General features: G+C 37.9%; 1 protein-coding gene across 1 annotated transcript; it reads right to left on the reverse strand.

Moving 5' to 3' along the window:
- Nucleotides 1-454: 454 nt before the first annotated feature.
- Nucleotides 455-21,585, reverse strand: WDSUB1 (WD repeat, sterile alpha motif and U-box domain containing 1; the record flags this gene model as incomplete). The annotated part of the gene is made up of 10 exons (XM_080621998.1): nt 21,183-21,585; nt 18,504-18,688; nt 14,824-14,916; nt 13,961-14,054; nt 12,597-12,630; nt 11,110-11,150; nt 10,912-11,018; nt 9,760-9,939; nt 3,810-3,950; nt 455-618 (listed from the first exon to the last, which is right to left on the reverse strand). The coding sequence occupies exons 1-10, from the start codon at nt 21,578-21,580 to the stop codon at nt 455-457; spliced, it is 1,437 nt and encodes a 478-aa protein (XP_080478124.1). The 5' UTR covers nt 21,581-21,585.
- Nucleotides 21,586-21,991: the final 406 nt, after the last annotated feature.

Genomic DNA, 21,991 nt, shown 5'->3' on the forward strand with positions numbered 1-21,991 from the left:
GAGGAGATGCAGTCCCTGATGGTTACAGAGTAAACTCTCCAGCTTTTTTAGCTACATGTTCAGGAATAGGGAACAGACAAAGACTCATTTTTGGGTTTTAAATTAGAAAAAGAAATACAGCTTATATACTCTGCTATTTTTTACCTTCTGCAAGACTAACTTGGCAAAATCAAGGCTCAAAACTCATAAAAGTGATGAAATTTTTAAGAAAACTTTATTTGAAAACCAGAAAGACCACCAAGTGAAATTACCAATAACGGAAGTTTTTCAGTCATTTTCTGGGAGCTTCCAACAGTGAAGATTTTCCTTCTAACAAACATTTAAATGACAGCCACTGCTGAGAAAAGAAACACCATTTCCCCCCCCCCCCGTTGTTTCTGATGCAGTTTTTTCTTTCAGCTACATATAATTTCATTTCAACTGATTTGAACAAATTACTTCAGAACTTGGTGGTTTACACATGCTTCTGCTGAGTCTCCAGCCAGCGGCTGATTGCCATTTTTAGTGTCCTGTTTGGTGTAAGCATAGGAGAGGGGAGAGGAAGATTTGTCATGGGACTAGATCGTCTCTTACTGTTGATCCAGTTTTCTATTGCTTCCTTTTCATAGGAATAGCCATCTACAAAGAAACCATCATCAAAAGGTGGTATTACGGATGCTTGGGCACTGTCACATGGCACAGATTTTCACTATTTATATTTAAAAGGGGTGTAAGGGAATCAGTATTTCCAAACAGAACTGAGATACAGAAAAATTGCATGGTTTGTGAAAGCTTTACGATAGCCCGTATTTGCTTCCAATTACATAGTTAAATGTATTACAATAAAACTTTATACAGCAGTATTAAGATCAAAATCTGATTCAACTTTTTAAATGGCACTGTATTTGGCAACCTAACAAGTACAAGCTCTTAGAGAAAGCACCACAAATTTATCAGCCAGTTACAGCTCCATCAGCTCACGGATGCCTCTAAAGCAGTGAGATTCTTGCAGCTGGGCCTGAACCTTCCTCCAAAGAGCCAGGTCCGGCTGTGAGCATGGGGTGGGGGCAAGGACACACAAAATGTCAATGCCCTTTTCTGAACTGGAACACTGATGTTTTGCTGCTATGGTGATTTGGGTTGGCCTGGCATTTTGCCTCTCTATCTGTGGGCAGCAGAGGCAAATTTGTCATCCACAATTGCTAAACTGGCCCTTTACCACCCAAGGGAGTGTCTCTGACAAGATCATGGAATTCAGTCATGCCCATGCATGAATTTGTGACTAAGGTACGCAAGTGGTAAACAGGGTAGAGTTACATAAAGGCTTCCTGTGTCCTTATTTGTAGTTAAGGAATTATAGACAGTATAGATAAAGTTCATTACAAGGCTATAAAAATATCATCAGAGCTGCCTGCGAAGGGTCCTGTGCCTGTAGCCATGCATGTGTAAGTGAGAAGCCCTGGAATAGTGAGTTGAAGTAGCCAGAAATCTGCACTGGCAGTCAGCGTTTGTAACACTAGGGCTTGCTCAGCTCCTCTGAAAAAAGTTCCTTTTGAAGAAAGAAAATCTGCTCTTTAGTTCTAAATGATGCTGAAGCCATCACCTGTCAAGCCTCACCAGCAGTTGAAAGTGATGTTCTCCCTCTGTCCCAGTACCTACAGAAATATTATCACCAGCTTTGTGTCTGCTAGTTAGGGACAAAGGGAAAGGAAAGAGAAAGGGAACTGAACAATTACTGTACATGAAACAAGAGTTGGAAATAAAACCAGCCTCTGTTTAGAAAAAGAGTCCATAAGAGGGGGAGGGAGGGAAACACCCTGAAGTAAACATAAAACTGTGCTTTACCAAAAATGCAGAAATGGCATATTGGTGTTCAAGTGACTGTATGCCTTGGGCTAATAAAACTCTTAGATTTTGATCACAATTTAAACAAACATTTCCATTTTCCATTTAGCTGTAACTGATTCTTGAGTAACTTTCAAAGAGTCATTTTCACTTCAGGAACCCTTTATAGTAAACAAAAAGACACTGAAAGCTGACCATGAGTGCAAAGCACCAAGATACATCATGCATGTGTTCAGCCTTTTTACATTTAAATGCTCCGTGATGTGAGGTGAAAGCTCACTAACATCCATCTAATGCATCTGTACTGCTCCTGTGCAGTACTCAGCACAGAATGCAGCTGCACGCGGCCACCGAGCCCGAGCTGGGCACTCACTCAGCCCTCAGCACCTGCCCGTTTTCAGGACTTCAGCCCTTCCAGCCACATAGAAGCAACTGTTTGTTAGTAAAGAACAGGCAACTACGGACACGCTTGCCCAGAAACACCTCTGATTAAACACAAACCTGTGTCTTCCACCCTGCCACCAACACAGCGCCACACTCTTCTTTCCTTCTCCTTTATTGAATATGAGGCACTTAACATGGGAAAAAATTCTTTCTTAGCTGTGCTAGTCACCTGAGTGAAAGAAACATGCAGTTTGGCATTCTACCTTTTAACTTAATTTCCTTAACTTTTACACAGCACAGAGGCAAAGATATCTAAATTCCTTCAATTTCAATCTGCAAAACTGCCTACATCTTAAAGCCGGCTGTGTTCATACTACAGGTGCTTCAGTTCTACAGTGCTGGGCCACTATTTACTTCTCAGTGAAGTAGCCAAATAGTGAGTATCTGTATCTCACCTGTCCCGCCACAAACCAACCCTTCTCCTGCTGCATTTGCTAGCATTTCTGTTGTTATTCATCAGCTTCCATAAAACCAGTGTGTGGCACTCCCAGCTATGCCCATCCTGGGTTCAGAAAAGCAGAGGAATCCTCTGTCTCAAGATAGCAATCATACTGCTGACATGAATACTGAATGACACGCAGGCACTATTTATTAGTTAGTAAATACTAGAATTGATCAGACACTCTGAACATTTCACTTTAAAATGTCAACAGTTTCTCTTCAAAATGCCTATCTGATTTTCTAATATACATTGGAATAGTGTCTGGCAAAGATTTACAGCTTTTCAACAAACCTATCCTGCTCTAAAACTATGTATCCTTATCTCAAAATTATATTTAAAAAAGGATACTCAAGTCTGTCCTCTTTCTTCCTGCTACTGCTTAGGAGCTCAAGCACTGTTAATTGCAGTGCTTTATCACTCCAGCAGTTAGCAAATGTTTTCCTATCTTTACTGTTTTAAATTTCAAAAATCTGGCCTGAAACCTCAAAACAGTATGAAGTCAGCCACTACTTACAGAGCATCAAAAACATGTACTGGCCTTTTGATGATCATACACACACACACACACACCCCCCAAGGTCAGAGCTATACAACACTGCTTCTTCATACAATGTTTAACTACAGAACATGTTCCGCTCCTTGCATCTCTCAGCTCCAAGGTCCTGCTGAATTTAAATAAATCTCATTCTGTACAAATGCTGAAGTGCCATATACAGTGTACTACAAGTAGTATGAGCCTGGCTGTCGCTTCTACACCCCCACCCCCATGTGCACTATTCCATTTTGCACTTACCAAGACAATTCTGAAACAGAATTCCAAGCCCAATCACAAAGGCACATAGAGGACGGCACATTAAAAAAACCTGTTGTACAACCTCCTCAGTAGAGCTGACATGGAGCAAATTGCCTGATACAGTGTTTTTCACCATATTAAAAATCTAACACGGCAAATTAAACATTTACCACAGGTTTTTTTTGTTGCAACAGCTATTTAGAACAGTTTCTACAACTGGCAAGACAGACATGCCCATTTTTGTGTTCCCAGACCTATCTTTACCCTTACATAACTCATTTTCGCCAACATCATTTAAAGACATACCTGCTGCAATGACAGGATCCTTCATAAGCTCCCTTGTTATAGGACATAAGAACTCATCAGGGATTGTAATGGGAACAGAGATTGTTTTCATCCTCAGTTCTTCAATTTTCTGGAAGACTTTCCTGCGCAGGCCTAGAGACTCTGGAAAGTTATTGGTACATGAAGTGGACAACACAGACATGCAAGGCAAAATGCTCCTGAAATAACTGGCAGTTGTGCTACAGGAGACCCCACTCCACCTCACCAACTCCACCTAATACAGAAAAGTATACAGACACCCCTGTCCACCACTACAAACAGCTCACCTACAGAAGGTCACTCCTGCTGGCTCAAAATAATTCTGTGAGGTAATGGAAACAAACAGCAAAGTGAATGCAAGTGAAACATCACAGCAAAGATCAAGCTCCCAGGCAGAACTGCATTTTAGTGGATGTGTAACAGAATCACACACACTGCTGTATATGCAAAGCTAAACTGTAGGTAAAACTGAGACGGGACAGAAGGCAGCAGTATTTCTCGACACCCATAATCCTCTTCAAATAGAAGACAACCTACCACCAAACCACTGGTGTGAGGACTCATCACCCTTGGGCCAGTTTTGTCCTGCAGTGTGGCACAGGGTCATATTTATGTCACAAAGCACAAATCACACCTGGCTAATCTGGTGGCCTTCTATGACTCTGTTGGCAGGTAAGGGAAGAACTACTGATAGCGTCTACCTGGACTCCTGTAAGGCCTTTAGCACAGTACCACACAGCAGCCTTTTCTCTGAATTAGATATTTCAATGGATGCACTGTTAGAAGGGTAAGGAAATCTGAAAAAAGAGCTGTGCCCATGTTTGAGATAACGGCTAGTTTTTCCAACCTAATTGTGAGTGGAAGAGGAAAAAAGAAACGTGACAGTGAGAAAAGCAATTTTGTAGTTCTATAAACTGTCACATTACGATTTTAACCTGTCAAGATTGGAAATGCATCCCAGATACCAGCAATCTTCATCTTGCAGCAGCATGAAACATTCCTCCTTTTCAAAACTTTTATGCCAAAAAACCTGCAGATGTGATGTGTCACAACTTCCCAGCTAGTGGTGGTAAATACTAGTTCCTACTCTGGTTAATTTTCCATCTTCAGTACTAAAATAAAGAGTTGATACAACAGTCTTCCAACCAACTGCTCTGCTCTGCCTGCAGACTGCCAAGTGGGCTGGTCTTAACACATCAGTACTCCCAGTTTTACTGTGCAATTAATCAGCTGCCCCAAGTAATGTATGCAAAGGGATAAAACTCAGTCACACTGATATGCAAGTGTCCTGGGTTCAGCAGCAGCAGTCATTTTTTCTTCTTCTTAGTAGCTGGTGCAGCGCTGTGTTTTTGACTTTTGGCCTGGGAACGGAGCTGATAACACAGATGTTTAGACTGACCAAGGACTTTGTGAGTCTCATGCTCTGCCAGGGAGGAGGGGAAGCTGGGAGGAAGCAGAGACAGGACACCTGACCCAAACTAGCCAAAGAGGTGTTCCATACCACAGCACGTCATGCCGGGGGATGTAACTGGGAGCTACCCGGAAGGGCACGTTCTCTTTTCGGTCGGGCTCTTTTCCGGCGAGCGGTATCGTGTTCTCTTCCCTTGTTATTTCCCTTATCATTATTATTGTTGGTGGCAGCAGTAGTGATTTGTGTTATACCTGAGTTACTGGACTGTTTTTATCTCAACCCGTGGGAGTTACATTCTTTCGATTCTCCTCCCCATCCCTCTGGGGAGTGGGGGGGGAAGTAGACTGCGTGGTTCTAATTTACAGCCTGGGCTTAAACCACGACAGCAAGTCATTGTAATCAGCAACGACAAAAGATGTCACAGAGTAAGAAAAGTACATGCAAAAGAAAATAAATCAACCTATGTTTCTTAGGAAGAATTATGAAATATGTAAAGATAAAAACAATGTAGGGATTGAAATACAGTGCTGAAATAACAATGAAAGTTCAGGCTTATTCTTAGGAAAAGTCTGCATGGCAGTTTTGTAAAAATCTGTATGATCAGTTTGGAATCAAGAAAAAATAAGCATATAACCAAAGGAAAAAAAGGTGAAAAAGGAACCAAGTAATTCTGTAGTTATGACTGGATTTTGAGGGCATCTTCTGCAGTCTTCATCACATGGGCAACTTTCCTAAATTCCTCTTATGCAAACAGACTAAAGATAATTGCATCCCATTTACAGCTCAGTTAACTACCTCCTGCTTAATTCTCTAGTCAGGGATTAAAGAATTATCCAGGACACATTATCTTTTTAAAACTAGTTATAAAAGAACACTTAAAATAAGATTTTGTTGGTATAGGCAAAGTACGTGCAATTTTCTGTTTAACTGATACAGAGCAATTCCCCTAAAGTTTACTCCTACTTCAGAATACATGTAAGGCATGGGAAATCACGAGTGATTCACGTTCTGCTCCAAAATTTTGGTTTCAAGCTCATTCTCAGACCCAGCATTTCTTGATAAAGCTGTGAAACAGGAAAGAACTTACTCATACTTTTTGTATGTACAGAGAGTGAAACCTTAAAACCAAAAGAGGGAGATAAAGCCCCCACATTTTGATGGCACATTGCTGATGAAGAGAAGACAAATCAGCCTGATCAGAGATTTCAAAATTCAGTTTATGTGTACTCATCCTTGGCTTATGTTAGGGACACACTGCAGTAAGTGAGGAAGTGTTGAACTGTCTTTAAGATAATCTGTCCCCTTTACATACCTAACCTAAATTAGGATAGAGCAACATGAAAAGAAACCTTCCCAATGTGCTGCACAAGGGAAAGTATTTGGAATGCCTCCAACTTTGTTACAATTTGTGATATTACAGTACAGAATACTTTGTATGCCACTAACCCCTAAACTGAAGGTGTGGTTTTCCAAAAATTAGACCTGATCTCAGCTCCTGCCCCCACTCTGCAAACACAATGAAGTCAAGAATTACCTTACATTAACACATTCAGTTAGCCTGATAGGAAAAAGAGTAGACAGGCACGGAACAATGTACCTCCACCTTCTATTCTGAACTGGAAGAGCATATGTATTCCTTTTTTTCCTGATGCAGCTGCATCATGGAATTGCAATGTGTCACTGGGTCTGTTCAGAATTGGGAATCCTGAACTTTGTTGAATGTACACCAGCTTTTCAGCCAGAATGTATATAACTGTCACTTTACTTTTGCTCCACATCTTCCAGAGTTTAATGCAATGATATTGGAAAGAGGCTAATTCCATTTGCATGGTAATGCAGCATTCGCTCAAAAAGCTGTCAAAAACAATCAAAGAAACTAATGAAATGTTATGTGAACCAGTTGCTGACTGATTTCTCGTAGATTAAATGGCTTCGAAGGCATGAAGATACATGTGTTATTAAATGCAAATCAGAACTGGAGCAAAGACTAACACGACAAGAAATAAACAGCTAATAAAATAACAGCAGAAAAAGCTCCTCTCCTATCATTCATGAAGTAAAATGATCTAGAAAAAAAAAAAACCAAAACCAAAAAACCTCCTTTTGCAAAGATGATAAAAAAAACCTCAAGAGCTCTTTGGCAAGATCTTATGGAACTGGTAAATGCTGCATTTTTAGAGCAAAGAAAACAGGTTATCAAGGAGAGAAAGGACATGGTCATTCAAAATTTAGTTAAACTGCAATTTAAATAACACCAAAAAGCATGTAAATTTCAGGCAGATAGTATTTTCCTGCCTGTTTGTAAATGCTTGAGGCATGCAGATAGAGAGCAATTCTTCAACTCAAATGTATCAGGCTGTAATTTCTACTCTGTGTCAATTATAGTTGTAGAATGATACATAGAAGCAGAATCACAAGCATTTACCACTTCAGAACTGATTGATCTGAATGATTTGGTACCTTCGGCCAGTATATTTCATTATTTTTCTTAAAAAACACTTTTCATATAACCATTAATTAACCACCTCAAAGGACATGACTCTCCTTGTTTACTCCACTCTTGTGAGACCCCACCTGCAGTGCTGCATCCAGCTCTGGGGCCCCCAACATAAGAAGAATGTCAAACTGTTGGAGGAAATCCAGAGGAGGCCACAATGATGCTCTGAGGGCTGGAGCACCTCTCCTATGGAGACAGGCTGAGAGAGCTGGAGTTGTGCAGCCTGGAGAAGAGAAGGTTCTGGGGACAAGACCTTACAGCAGCCTTACAGTACCCTAAGGGGGGGCTACAAGAAAGCTGGAGAGGGGCTTTTTACAAGGGCATGTAGCGACAGAACAGGGGAGAATGGCTTAAAGCTGAAAGAGGGAAGGTTTAGATTAGATATTAAGGAGTTGTTCTTCACTGTGTGGGCGGTGAGGCACTCATACAGGTTGCGCACAGAGAAGCTGTGGCTGCCCCATCCCTGGCAGTGTTCAAGGCCAGGCTGGATGGGGATTTGAGCAAGCTGGTCTAGTGAAGGTGTCCCTGCCCATGGCATGGGGGTTGGAACTGGATTAGCTTTAAGGCCCTTTCCAACCCACACCATTTTAGGATTCTATGAGAGTAGAACTCATTGCTTCACACTGCACATATGCTGGTTCATATTTGTGAAGTAGCTTATGTTTATTAAGACAGTAAGTAATTTCAATCAGAACTTACAGCTGCCTGATACTTGTGAAAATCCAACTCTTTGTCTTATAACCTTATGATGGGTGTTAAAGCACCTACTGAAGAAAAGCATGGCAAAAGACCGAAGTCTTGAGAACAGAGACTGAACAGTGAGCATTTTACCTGGTAATAGGAAAGAATATACTGAAGCTACTTCAGCTCATATGCAGAATCAATCCTCACTGCATCCTTTTATAGCAAATGAAAGAGCCATAAAGCAACAGCTTCCCATAATCAGCCCATATTCTAGATGTGCTCTGCCTACAGCCACATCCATCCTTTGCATCTTATAGCTTGCCTCACGATGGGCTCTTACAACTCAGATTTTCTTATTTGAGGTTGAATTGCTCTTGATAGCATCATTACAAATCTATCAGGCGACACATGTTTTTGCTGATTTTTTTTCTCCATAGAGCATGCTGTATTCAGCAGCTCAGTTCTCATCACTGGTCACACTGCATTCAATTCTCACATGACCTTCTAGTCAGCATTACTTGATAAGCCCCAGCTGGTGACTGCTGCAACACAGTTTAAGTTACTCTAACGTTAAAGTAAATGCTTGCAGAAACTGATAAAGTCAAGTGCCTTTTGTGGATGACAATGCCTGAAAGATTCCCAGCATGTCCGTCGATTTCTAGAATGCAACAAAGCTAGCAGATACACAGCAATCCTATGATCTGATACAGACCGGTACCACACACACACACACACACACAAAAGGAACAGAGCGGTCTTCCTACAATGAAGAGTACTGACTTCTAAAAGTAAAACTGTGCTTTTTAAAAGGTTTCTTAACTTATTCAGCCTTTTGCTATACTTGATCTCACTTTGGAAAACATACCAGCACCTAATTTATGCCTAAATCTAGCAGTCAAAATGAATGGAGAACTAACATTCAGGAAGTTCCAGTGTAGTTCACCATCTTTAAATGTCTTATTTCAGAATTACTGCTGTGGAATCACTCATAATACAGCACTTCCTTGTGACTCATTTTAAAAAGTAATCACAGTTTTGCAATAAAGTGACAGGACAATGTACTAACACCTAAGGCTTTATAATGTGTCTAAGCTAGACAAGCTTTGCTCAATCCTTACTAAATGTCAGAATCAAATGCTTCATCTCCAAAAGAAGTAAAACTTAAAACACATCTTGTGTTCTTCCATTATGGTAACAGAACACTTCAGAATTTCACTGCTAAATTCTAAGTAGTTGACCACATGGTATTATAGACATGGCACTTCCACAAACTGATAGGAAAACCAACATTTCACACATACACTAAAGATTTAAAACTATTTGCATTCCTGTACTCTTACCAATTTTTAATTCATTAATCAGACTTTCTTTGGTAAGATTCAGTAGTTCCTTGCCATCAATGTTATTCCTTTTGAAAAGCCCAACAAAGTCTGCTAAATCTTGTGCACAAAGCCAGGCGGAAACATCATCCTCTGACCAGTCCTCAACAGCCACCTTAGATGCATTTTCTACGGTATTTCCTTTGGAAAGAAAAGATAAGATAGTTAAAAAAAACCCCAAACACCACCATTCCACAGCTCCCATGCCCCCAAAAAACCAAGAGTGAAAAAAAACCCCACCAGTTCTAGGAACAATGGCACTAATGAACACTGGTTTTCAAGTGTTCTCAGTACTATACATTCCTAAAGGTAATGCCTTTAGACATTATGTCAGGGAGAAACATTATTTTGGGTTTGTCTTTTATCTATCAATTTTCAAAATTTAGAGGAATTTAACTTCTCAGATGCCCACACTTCCACCAAATTTGAATTGAACTAGAAGACAAAAGAATCAGCAGACACTGAAACCAACTTTCACACCTCTTTAGAAAAGCAGACCAAAGTCCAGGCTTACTCCTGTGCTTTGAACAAAGGTCTAGGTACCCTTGTTCTACATACTTTAGGTGCTGATGTATTTGTAACATTCATTATCCTGGTATTTTCACCTGTAACAACTGGTAAACGGTATTTCTTTTTGATAGTTATGCTTGCAATTAGCGTATTTTCCCTTTAACTCATTGTCAATGATACTTGTCCACAAAATCAATTCAGCACTCTGGGAATAATATTCATCTCTTAAATGCTGTCCAAAGAGTAAGAAATAGTGAATATCAGAAGATATTGCAGATTACTCAAATACTCTAGTACATCTTTTCTAAAAATAATAATAATAAACCCCCACCCAAAACCCCAAAAATAATAAAAAAAAACCCACACAAAAAGCACACAAAAAAACCCCAAACCAAAACCAGAAAAAAAAAGAAGATAAAAAAGATAATACCTCTGTAGGACATTGGTAAAATCAATTCAGAGAAAGATACATAATGTGCACATAATCCTGAGATTACACATTAACTGCATGTGAGAAAAGATGGGTTTTTTGCATCTTCAGAAGGCAGTCACCAATATCGTGCTTTAAATTTAAAGAACTGATTACAAATACTTCACACTAACCTGCGCAGGGTTGCTTAAGGTCAAACTGCCATATGTTCACAGTTTTATCCATTGAACCTGTGGCAAGTAAGGGACTATTTGGTGCAAAAGCACAAGTTGTAACATATCTACAAATAAAAATGAATGTGTGAAAATTCACAAGAAAAAATCAAATTTCTTTTATTAACAGTAAAACAGAATAATTGTATGAATTCTTACCTGGTATGCTGAGACAAAGTATGAAGGGTATTGCCAGTACTCTGTAAAAGAACACTTGTGATTTTAAATCTTGAAGAATAAAAAGAATCTTTATTCATTTGTACATTTTCTTTCAAAATAAGGAATAATACTGCTTCTTGGAAGATAACAGAAGTTACCTTCAGAGAAGTTGCACAACCTTGCCAAAGGTATGAGCAGCAGCATCCAAAATTCAGTTTCAATCTCCTACTTGAAGCCCCCCGTGCAGTTCCTGGGAGCACTGCTATCCTTTAACAATCAGCCAACATGAGACTTAGAGCATACCAATGCCAGAAGTACCAACTGAATTATCTACATCCATATTGGCTGGTTGCTGATGTGGATAAAAACATTTTTTCTACAAATCTAGGATTATAAATGATCAAAAATGAAGAGGTAACTGAAATTTAAATAGATTTCATGCTACAATCCTTCAGTTGGGCCAGTCATAAATCACCCCTGCACTTCCCCTATTTGTCCACTAGATGCTACTAAACCCCAAATTTCTGAATCCAGCTTCACTTATGATTTGAAAGAAGTTCCTTCTTATGAAAAGATGCTTGGAAAGATGATTGGAAACGTGAAGATGACTGGAAAGGTGAAGAGCAAAGTTATTCTGAAACACTAATTGACTGGTCAGCATTCCAGTTTTCTGAGCCATCCATCATGGGTAAGATGCCCTATTTTAGACTGAAATCTCTCTCCCTCCCACAAATGTTTATTGGCACTGTATGAAATTAGTGATTTGGATGAAAAACTTTAACTGAAAAATTTCATCAGTACAGCAGTATGTGCAGAGCAAGCTGGAGAAGTTTAAAATTTGTTCATCCTCTGTTTTCAGCAAAATTATTATTATTTTTAATACCAAAGTATTTAAGTACTAAGTATTTAAAGTACCAAAGGTAAATATCACCTACAGGTGACCCATGAAGTATGTAATAACTGTATTATAGAAAATGCCTAAACAATATGCTTTAAAGAAAAGACATGGTATTTAACATAAAATTTTTCTTGATTTCTTTATTATTCTTATTGTTTATGTGCACTTTATATATAATCAATTAAAGAATTTATATGACCACCATTTCTGATTTTATGTCCAAAGCTACAGTCCTTCTTGCTTTGGAAGCTAAGATGAAGTTAGGATCACAAAAAATCCTCTACTTCAACATGAAGACAACATGCAAGTATGGAATCCAATACAGTACTGAATACTACTTTGCGTAGAGAAATCAAATAAAAAACCCCTCAAAGAAATGTAAATAAAAAGTGAGAAAGACTGATTAATTCTCAAGAGACATTTTTTCTCAAACTCCTTCCCCACTCCCCTCAAATGCACAGTAAATATTCTGGGTCTATATAGTTTCTAGTCTTTAGTATTTCTTTATGCTGATAAGACACTGAAGAAGCAGTGCTAATAATTTAAAGACAAGAATCCAGTGAATGATCTTGCAGTATGCTATACTTACAGTTTCATATATTATGACACACTTGTCCACAGACCTTAAAAAAAAAAAAAACAAAACACCAATACAGTGACATTACAATGATGCAGAGAGGAAAAAAGGAACCAATTTTTAAGTAATAGGAGGAAGAAAAAAACCTTTTCCACAAACAAAATAAGAGCAAACAGATTTCTTAACTCCCCTTTATGGAAAGCTTGGACCTCTAAATCCTCTTCACCCATGCCCACCTTAAAACACCACCACTGATGAGCTGTACCTCCAGCATAACGTAAAAATCAGTAAATACGAAAGCTCTGCACTTCCATGAGAATTTCTGATGTAGAGGATTTGCACAGTGCTTATGCAAACTGGCCCCCACTCCACTGCAGCCCTCCGTCTGTACCATAGCTACTTATATCTTTGCAAGCAGTATCTGTAAAGCAGATTCACAGAATCTGGCTATCCATGACCTGCTCTCAGCACTTCTAATTATTTTTGAAACCTTTCTACTTGCAAAGCAAGCTAGAGGAAGTAATGCAGTGCAATACATAAAGTGGCGCAATGCAATCAAAACATAAAAGATTGCATTAAATATAAATTGCGTAGTTATTCACCATGACAGCAGTGTTTCCTGAAAGACTTTATGGATAAGACATTTCATTTATGACAATATAAGCAAGAACAATAATCCATCTAATGCAAAATAAAATAACTCTAGATCACAAACATTCACAGTGACCTTCAAATTCTGAAAAATACTCCCTTGAAAAGAATGCAAAAGCAAAACATCAAAGCAAGCTGTTGTTTCCTGGGGTTTTAAGTTTATTTGCTGGCTACTTAGTCTTTCCTTTTTCCTTTGCAACATGAGTTCTTTCCATTTCAGTTTAGAAAGTCCTAGTTAAAAACTTCAGTTGAATTGTTTTTTTGTTTTTTTTCCAGTTGCCATTTAGACAGTTTAGAAGTGATTAAGCACTTTTCATGAGAAATGCAGAATAACAGTATGCAGTCATTAATATTCATAAAATCATACATTATTATACCTACCCGATTTATAATTTCCTCTTTCAATTCCTCAATCCCTGAGGAAAGCCAGTAGTAATAAGCTGCTAGTTTATCTTTGTGCTGCTGATCACCAACAACTATTTGAGCCTGACAGTCCCATCATTCTTCCACACAACTTATGATCCAATTTTCTGATCTCTATTCTCCCTCATCTGGCTATAAGACTACATTGGAAAACCATGTCAAAAGCCTTGCTAAAGTTAACTATTCCTTAATCATTGGAAACATATTTTGAAATCTCCAACTCTGTTCTGTTTTACACTATTGAAGCATGAACCTGGACAGTCATTTGCATGAAATTTAAACAAGTAAAAGATACTGCTTACCCTGAAACTAACATCTGCCCATCGTGAGAAAATGCACAAGCCAGAACTGGGGCAGAATGTCCATTCAATGTGCATTTATATTTTAATTCAACACCTAAAAACACAAAAAGTAAATTATTGCATATGGACACATTTGAAAAGGTGTAATGGAAGCTGCTTTCAGAAGCATAAAGCTGCAAAGACCTGACTCTGTGACATACTGCCTACAGAAAAGGGGATAAAATATCACAGAGACAACTTAATTACAACATCTCTGACTTCCTCACTTTATAGTCTTAGCATGTTTTATCAGTGGTTTAGAGAATTAAATGTGTACACATATATTCATCCTTAGAGTTTTATATATAAAACAGATTATTAAAAAATACATACTCAAGATGGTTTTGGCCATCTGCCTCGTCTCTATGTCGCTGTCACACATCTACACTGCAGTTTTAGCAGGAGCCAACACTGTTTTCATTTCTCCAGCTCTTGTTCAAGAGCCAAGATGTACTAAGAGATGAAAGGAAACCTCTTCCTGGCCTGAGAGATTAAGAGATTTCGACCTATCAACCTGCTCAAAGGTCACGGTAGAAATGTCACTGGTTATCAAAAGAGAAAAATGCTAATTAAAACCAAATGTTTATCACAACATTAAGAGAATTAGGAGGTTTTTTTGAAACCTTTACTTTTGCAATTATTGATAAATAGATCACTAAATAAAATCTAGAGGGCCAAATGTCACAAACTGATGCATGCCTTAGCTGCTCTCCTGCTAAACAATTAAAATACAACTTTAACTTGCGGTTAGTTTGGCTGCAAATCCAATTAAGACATTGGAATATAAAAAAAACCCAAAAACACATACAAATCAGTATACACACCTAGGAAATCTGCAAACAAAATAAGCCAGAGTTTGATCTGATTATCTTGACCACATGAAGCCATCTGGAAGTATCTGAATTCGTGTTCACCATCTGATAAAATTCAAATATATTAACGGGAATCAGAAGCACTGAAAATAAGAGCATATCAGTAAACCGTATCAGCATTCTTATACTGGAATTTGGTAGATTTCCTTAATCTCACTACTACTTTTAAGAAGTGTTAATTAAAAGAATTGCAGAAGTTCTAAAATCATTTAAAAGTAAGAAATAGGTGTCATTGTTACACTGTTTCCTGAACAAGTACATAAGGACCAGAACTGGACTGATGGCAAATGCTGGATTTCTTTATCTACTAAGTGCACCAATACAGTCTTTCAACTTAAATTATATAGTTATATCAATTTCCTCCACCATTCAGTAGTTCTCAAACTTAACCACATATGCATGTACAAAATTTGAGAACATCTGACAGGATATTTTCTAATTTTAGATGTTCAACTTTTCATTTTTATAAACTAAGTGATATTGCAGTCCAGTCAACCACTCAAGAAACACTGAAGGAATTAAAGATGAAATACAACAGTAATAACTTTTCCCTCTCTATTCAGGGAGGGAATGAATATTTCTGAATTATCACTTTCCACTCTAAATGCATTGTTTCAGCCCATTATCAATTATTTTTTTATTCTTAAGTCCTTCATCAATTTGAATCTGCTCTTTCACTCCATGGAGCCAGCACAGCAGCCTGACACAAGTCACTGTAAAAATACTTCAGTGGCATTACCTCTGCCAGTACCAAGTCTTAGAATTCCTATAAGAATCACCAGGATTAAAGTCAGAAATCAGAAAAACATAACAAACATTTTAAGGGCTCATCTTTCCATCTCTGTAGTTACTAGAATTGACAAAATATTTTTGTCAAGTGTCTTACAAAATAACCCGAGATGTATCTAATTTTTCCACCACATAGGGTATATTTTAATTCCATATGGTCTTCACAATAAAATCCTAGTATACATAGACCTGTTTGTTCACAGAAACAATCAAAGCTACTATGACTGTGGCAGATCTTAAGACTTAACCTGAAATCTGTGAAAGCATCAAAGTGCATCATTTTGCTAGGATTTTACACCGTAAGATTTGGGTCTTACAGATTGATGAGTAGCACACATTAGCTACGTTGTAAAAACACATTTCTTGGTAACTAAGAACATGTTACTTGGGAGCTTGGTCTGAATGCGAATCCTCTTATGATGCACAGACTTCAATGTTATTTTACAAGTTACCAACTTGCTAAAAGGGTATTACAGTGCTGTACATGCACAGCTCTTTGGGTAACTTGGAGGAGGACTACACAAGAAAATTTTAGCAAGATCTGCCAGTTTTTCACCAGTATCACAGCTCATGTGTACTCTAAAACCAGGTAATTTCACTAAAGTTTACTTATTCAGGAGGAAGACATAACTTTCCTGTCGGATGGGAAAGCATACACAGCATTATAACTGCTCTAGATGCGATAAACTTCTATGCAACTGTGACTGAATCCATTTTAAAAGTAGGAGAATCCTCTGTTACAAATAGTCTAAAGCACAAAGAACCAGTTAGAAACTCTAATTCTAATTTTGCTCTGAATTAAGCAGGTAAAGAGAATCTTGATCTAAAAACACCTTTACTTGTACTGGGTAAGCACTACTTGTGTGGATTTTGTAATGTGCTAATAATTCCAGAAGTTTTAATCCTTTGGTCATTAAACAGCAAAACACAAAAATGAAAACTATTGACTTCCAATAACGTATGTCTTAAATAAAATCAGGAATGATCATAAGTCACTTAAAAAAAACCCCACAAAACCACAGTGTAGGAGATACTTGCTTTCTTGCCTATTTCTCTCTATCTTGGCAGAAGGTTGAAAACTTGGTAATGTATTTTTTAAACCAAGAGAATAATCTCAACAGGAAAGGGAGCACTGGAAATTACACTCTGATGAGGTTCAGCTTCAACATGTTTCTTTGCCCTCAGATGCAGGTCTTAGTTCATGATGGACTTTTTCCAGCAGTATTTCCACCAGGAAAGATCCAGAGGTGTCATTTACAGATTAAACCCATTTCTATTGTGACTGATTAAATCAGTGCTGTCCCTACACCTTTCAATGGACTCGACTGCTTTGGTATTGTCAGCCACTAATTCTCTGTACTGAAGTACACACTCACATTCTATTTCCTCATCTTTCTAATACTTTTTCCCACTTCTGCTTTCTGCAGTGGCTGCTCAGTTATAATTTTTGGTACCTTTGAAAGAGCAGCTTGTATACTCTGAAAGAGAAGCCTACATTATCTTTACAGAAACCACTTTGTCTCCATAGTAGATTTGAAAAGCTCAAAAGTATACCAACAAGGCTGTCAAGTTACAGCATTACTTCCTAAATCTGACAATGAGGCTTCTGCTCAATTTCCCAACCTCCACCAAAAGTAGATGAATATGTGATTTTCTAATTCTTTATTAATTGCTTTTACCTGACAAAACTTTACACTAATGAACCTTTCAACTTTTCAGACTCTAATAAATATTTCAGAATTTCCAATATGTAGATATTCAGTTATGACACTTTCATGTAAATTAACTTCTAGCACAATATTTCAAATAGAAGTTCTTACTGTTCATGCAAAAGTTTCCCTCTGCCCTTCAATTCTCTCCCCATCCCACTGGGAGAGAGCGAGCGAGCAGCCACCTGGGCTGAGCTGCCACCAGGTTTATACCAAACAATAAATTTAAAAGCCTGTAGACAGAAATGCAAAGCTTTCCCTCAGAGGAAATTTAAATATGCAATTTTCAGTGTACGTTTTTTGGCAGGTAGAGAAATCTAGGTTCTAGTTATTTCAATTCCACAGGAAGCCTTACAAATGTAAAATGAATGAAAACTGAATATGCAATGCAGCAGCCCTGAGAAAGGCCTACAACCATGCCTGCCCTATGTTTTTGATCTCAATACTCGTAATACATACAAGAATATCAGATTTCATTCGCAAAAGAAAAAGAATAATTTCTTGCTTATCACAGCTGTGAAGAAGCACATAATGACAAAACTGCAATGCAACTTCTACAGATCAGCTAAATCAGCTGTAGGATATTTGAACAGTACCACATTTTATTGCGATACATTAGATTCTGGGCTCACTGCTCCCCTAAATTCCTCCAACTGAGAAAGTGAGGTGCAGGAAAAGTCTCCTATATTCACATCCCACAGCTCAAGCATTTGCTTAATAGATTTACAGTTCTCTGCACCACTTTAACCCAGCCCTGCTCCTTGGGGAACCAAAGTCTGAAAGAGTAAAGTGGGAATGGTAATAAGCACTACGTCTTCTAACACCCTCGTTAGCCCTGGGAGATAGGCTTCACTTACAGACACTGCCCAGACACTTTCCAGAACCCTGACAGGGTATTTGCTACTGAAAGCTGTCATGAGCATGCTGATCACCTTGTTTACTGACCTACTACATTCCTTGTCACCAACCTGACCACAACTTTTACTTAAGAATATTCTGAATATTCTAAAACATCAGCTCTACCCAACGCCATTTCTATCTTGAGCACTGATGACAAAAAGAGTATGCAAACAAGAGCTAGAGAGAAATTAATTTTTTTTCCATATTCCTTCCCTAAAGAGTCAATTAACTAACCCAAAACTGGCTGTGAAGAAATATCACAGCAGGTAACTCCAAGATCATGTGCTTTTTCATTACACAGGCATCTCATTTTGTCATCCCAAACGGTTAAATCACCACATGATGATCCAGTGACAAAGAAATTTCCATTAGGAGAAAATGCACAGGCCACCAGAGAACCATCTTTAACATTCCCAGATCTGAAAAGCAAGAGCACACGGAATGTGAATTTAGAGTAATGTTCTGAAGAAGTGATCTCTAAAATGCAATCTGATACAATAAGCCAAACTGTTTTGAGTTTTGCACTTTGGAACTCAGCAACAGAAGGGAGAGGAACTCACGACTGTGGAAAGAGATGCAAAATGAGCAAATAAGCATACTGCAGAGACTAGGACCAGCTTTTTGACTGCAGTAAGAAAAATGTGAGATGGCACCCCAGGGCAGTAATTTTAACAGAATGATAAAATAATTATCAAACTATAGATAATCTGCATGGACTTACCACTCGAAAGGCACAATGCACTGTTAAAGTTCAATGGGCAGCATAAATTTTAAAAGTCAAAATAAACACACAACTACCCTAACACAGATTTACATATACACAGACTCCCACAACTTCTCTATTCTGTTTTTAAAGACATAACAGAACACCTAGTAACCCATATGATAAACTATAGCTGAGCATAAGACTTTTCTGAGTTATGACATAGGGTTAATTCTGGACTACTTTTACACAGGTCTCTCTAACCAGACCCAGGACCTTGAAAAAAACATTGACTCCCTTGATTTTATCATGAAGAACACTATGAAATACACTTTCCAGTGTACAATTCTTTTTCCTTCCTGCAGCTTTTAAAACTTTCCTTCTTTCACACAAAAAGCTGCAGTCTACTCTGAAAATGAAACAGTAAAATGCATAGTACTATACATGTTCAGAGTATGCATTTCAGACTTCCAGGCTAGATGTCAGTATCCTAACTACTGAACAGGAAATAGAGAACACTTTAAGAAATACCCATAAATTAACTTGCTTTCATGGTGTTCACATCCATCATAGATATTTAAATAGCTGTCTGATTTCACAATTTGAACAGTCAATTGCAGCAGTTGAGCTGATGAGGAATAAGCGAATACCTTTGTAGTAATTACCGTCTGTATATTCAGTCAAGTAGCATAACAGTGTTGTAAAAGATATTCTCATTTTTAGCATGAACACAATGCACTGTTGCAAATGAAACAGAGGACCACAGAATGAAATTAGCTGGTTAACTAAAAGCCTCTGACATAATTTTTAAGTACCATGATAATTTCTAAGTAATACTGATCTCAGCTTTAAGAACATGGGACAGGTGTTCTTCATCTGCAATTAAAAATTACAGTAAGAATAAAAAAAATCATCAACTGAAAACATACATATACACATCCCAGAATATATACAATTAAAGTTAAGCTGACTACTCCTGGTGTGTTAACACTTTGAAATGAACTTTTACAAGTGAAGGGGTCAAGACAGGACTGGGATGTTCAAGTTCTTCCTTATTTCTTAATAGTGGTAACACCAACATAGAATAATTTGTGCTTAAAACAATATAGTTACTACATAGTCATTCTACATCCACCATTCAAGTAGGAGGAAATTAAGGATGTAGGCAGCATGTACTTGTAAGAAATTACTTTTTAATATTTCTGGTGTTTTTCCTGTTAGTTATAAGTACTCTGAATAAAAAAAGAATGTCATCACTAGTAACACCTTAAAATAGATAAACCCTTAGACTGTTTATTTTCTAAAAACAAAGCAACCATTTCAATGGTGTTTTTTGACAAGGTGGCAAAAAACTATTAAAATTCTGTTTACGGACAGGTTTCCAGATTTACGTGATTTCAGATAATTACACTCATTAATCTTGAGAAATTTTACAGTTCCCATTTGAATCACTGAGAGGAAGGCAAAGGCAGAGAGGCCACAAAAGCAGTAACATGTGCGAAGGGACTAACAAACCCAAAGAAGTCTGGCTTTCAGAAATGGAGGCTCCCTCATCCTGAGCAAAACATCCTACCAATTCTCTCAAACTATTAACTTCTCATCTAACTTCAGAGAGATATTGTGTAATTGCTACCCTAAAACCTAAGTAATGTCTTGCCTAAATACAGATTACAACTGACCTGAAGATTTTACTGAAATACAGAGATGTAGAAGAGGACTTTGAAGATCACCCTAAATTTCATACCTTTTAACTGTGCAATATCACTGAAAATGCTCATCTGCTTTGTTTCAAACATTTATTGGAAACCAATGTGAAACGTTAATTAAAAATCACTGTGTATAACGCAATACAAAGGCACACAGCACACTCAGGCTCCACTGACTAACTGTATATTACATTATTACAGTTTGTTGACAAAATACATGCAGTATGCAAGCATTCTCATTTCTTGTTAAACCAAGAAAAACACTTCCATGAACTTTAAAAAAAAAAAAAAAAAAAAAAAAAAAAAATCAAAAAAAAATCAGGGACACTCAGCACGTCTCTCTCTCCTACTGATAATCTTTTGGTCTTCCAAATCTTATTCCTGGTTCTTCATGATATCAATCAGTGGTGTGAGTTGCAAGCTTGTTCACAGAGCATACTACTACATAAATTATATATTCTTGTCATCGTAAACAAGGCTGTCAAAAAAATATTTGTCACTCACCTGTAGAGTTTCAATGACTGCACATTCCAAAGAACTACACTCCCATCTGCTGCCCCCGACACCAGATAGGTGGAGTCAGGAGAAAATCGGCAGACTCTAACAGGACTGCTGCTGGGCTGCTCCAGCACTGCCAGCATCCGACCATCCCGAGTGTCCCAAATCATTGTAGTGCCATCAGTTGAACATGAAGCTAAAATGTGTCCTGAAGGAGAGAAGCAGCAGCAGTGGACAGCGTATGTATGACCTTTTAAAGGCGAGTACGGAAGCTCAGTAAAGTTGTTTAAAGAATATACGCGAATTGTTTTGTCCAAGGAACACGTAGCCAAGCATGATGATGAGAAGGCACAGTAGTTGATATCATCACTATGATCTGCTAAAGTGTGTATTAATGTCGCCATTTTATCTACTTTCAACAAAAATACCTGGAAAAAAGTTTTAACAGTTAGACTTAGTTCTCTTATTTCAGCAGTGAAACATGCTACCTTAAGAACACACATTCTCCAGGAAAAAAAAAAAAAAAAAACAACACAAATTCATTTGCAAAGGCAGACTTTCCATCTAAGCATTGTTTTACCTTCAACTTAAGTCCGAGATTCATCACAGCAATGAGATGAGCGGTTTACAACTTGGTTAGAACAACATATCTAAAATTTTAATACAAAGCTGCAATTTTGTGGTACAAGATGCAAGATGACATAGTGGCTACTTGATCTTTGAGCAATGGCAAGACAAGTTACTTTGATTATTTAATTTACACTAAGAAGTTCACTGTTTAAATTTGTTTATATTTGCATCTGTACTAGAAAACA

This window comes from Psittacula echo, assembly GCF_963264785.1.
Source record: "Psittacula echo genome assembly, chromosome: 6".
In the NCBI taxonomy this organism is placed as follows: domain Eukaryota; kingdom Metazoa; phylum Chordata; class Aves; order Psittaciformes; family Psittacidae; genus Psittacula; species Psittacula echo.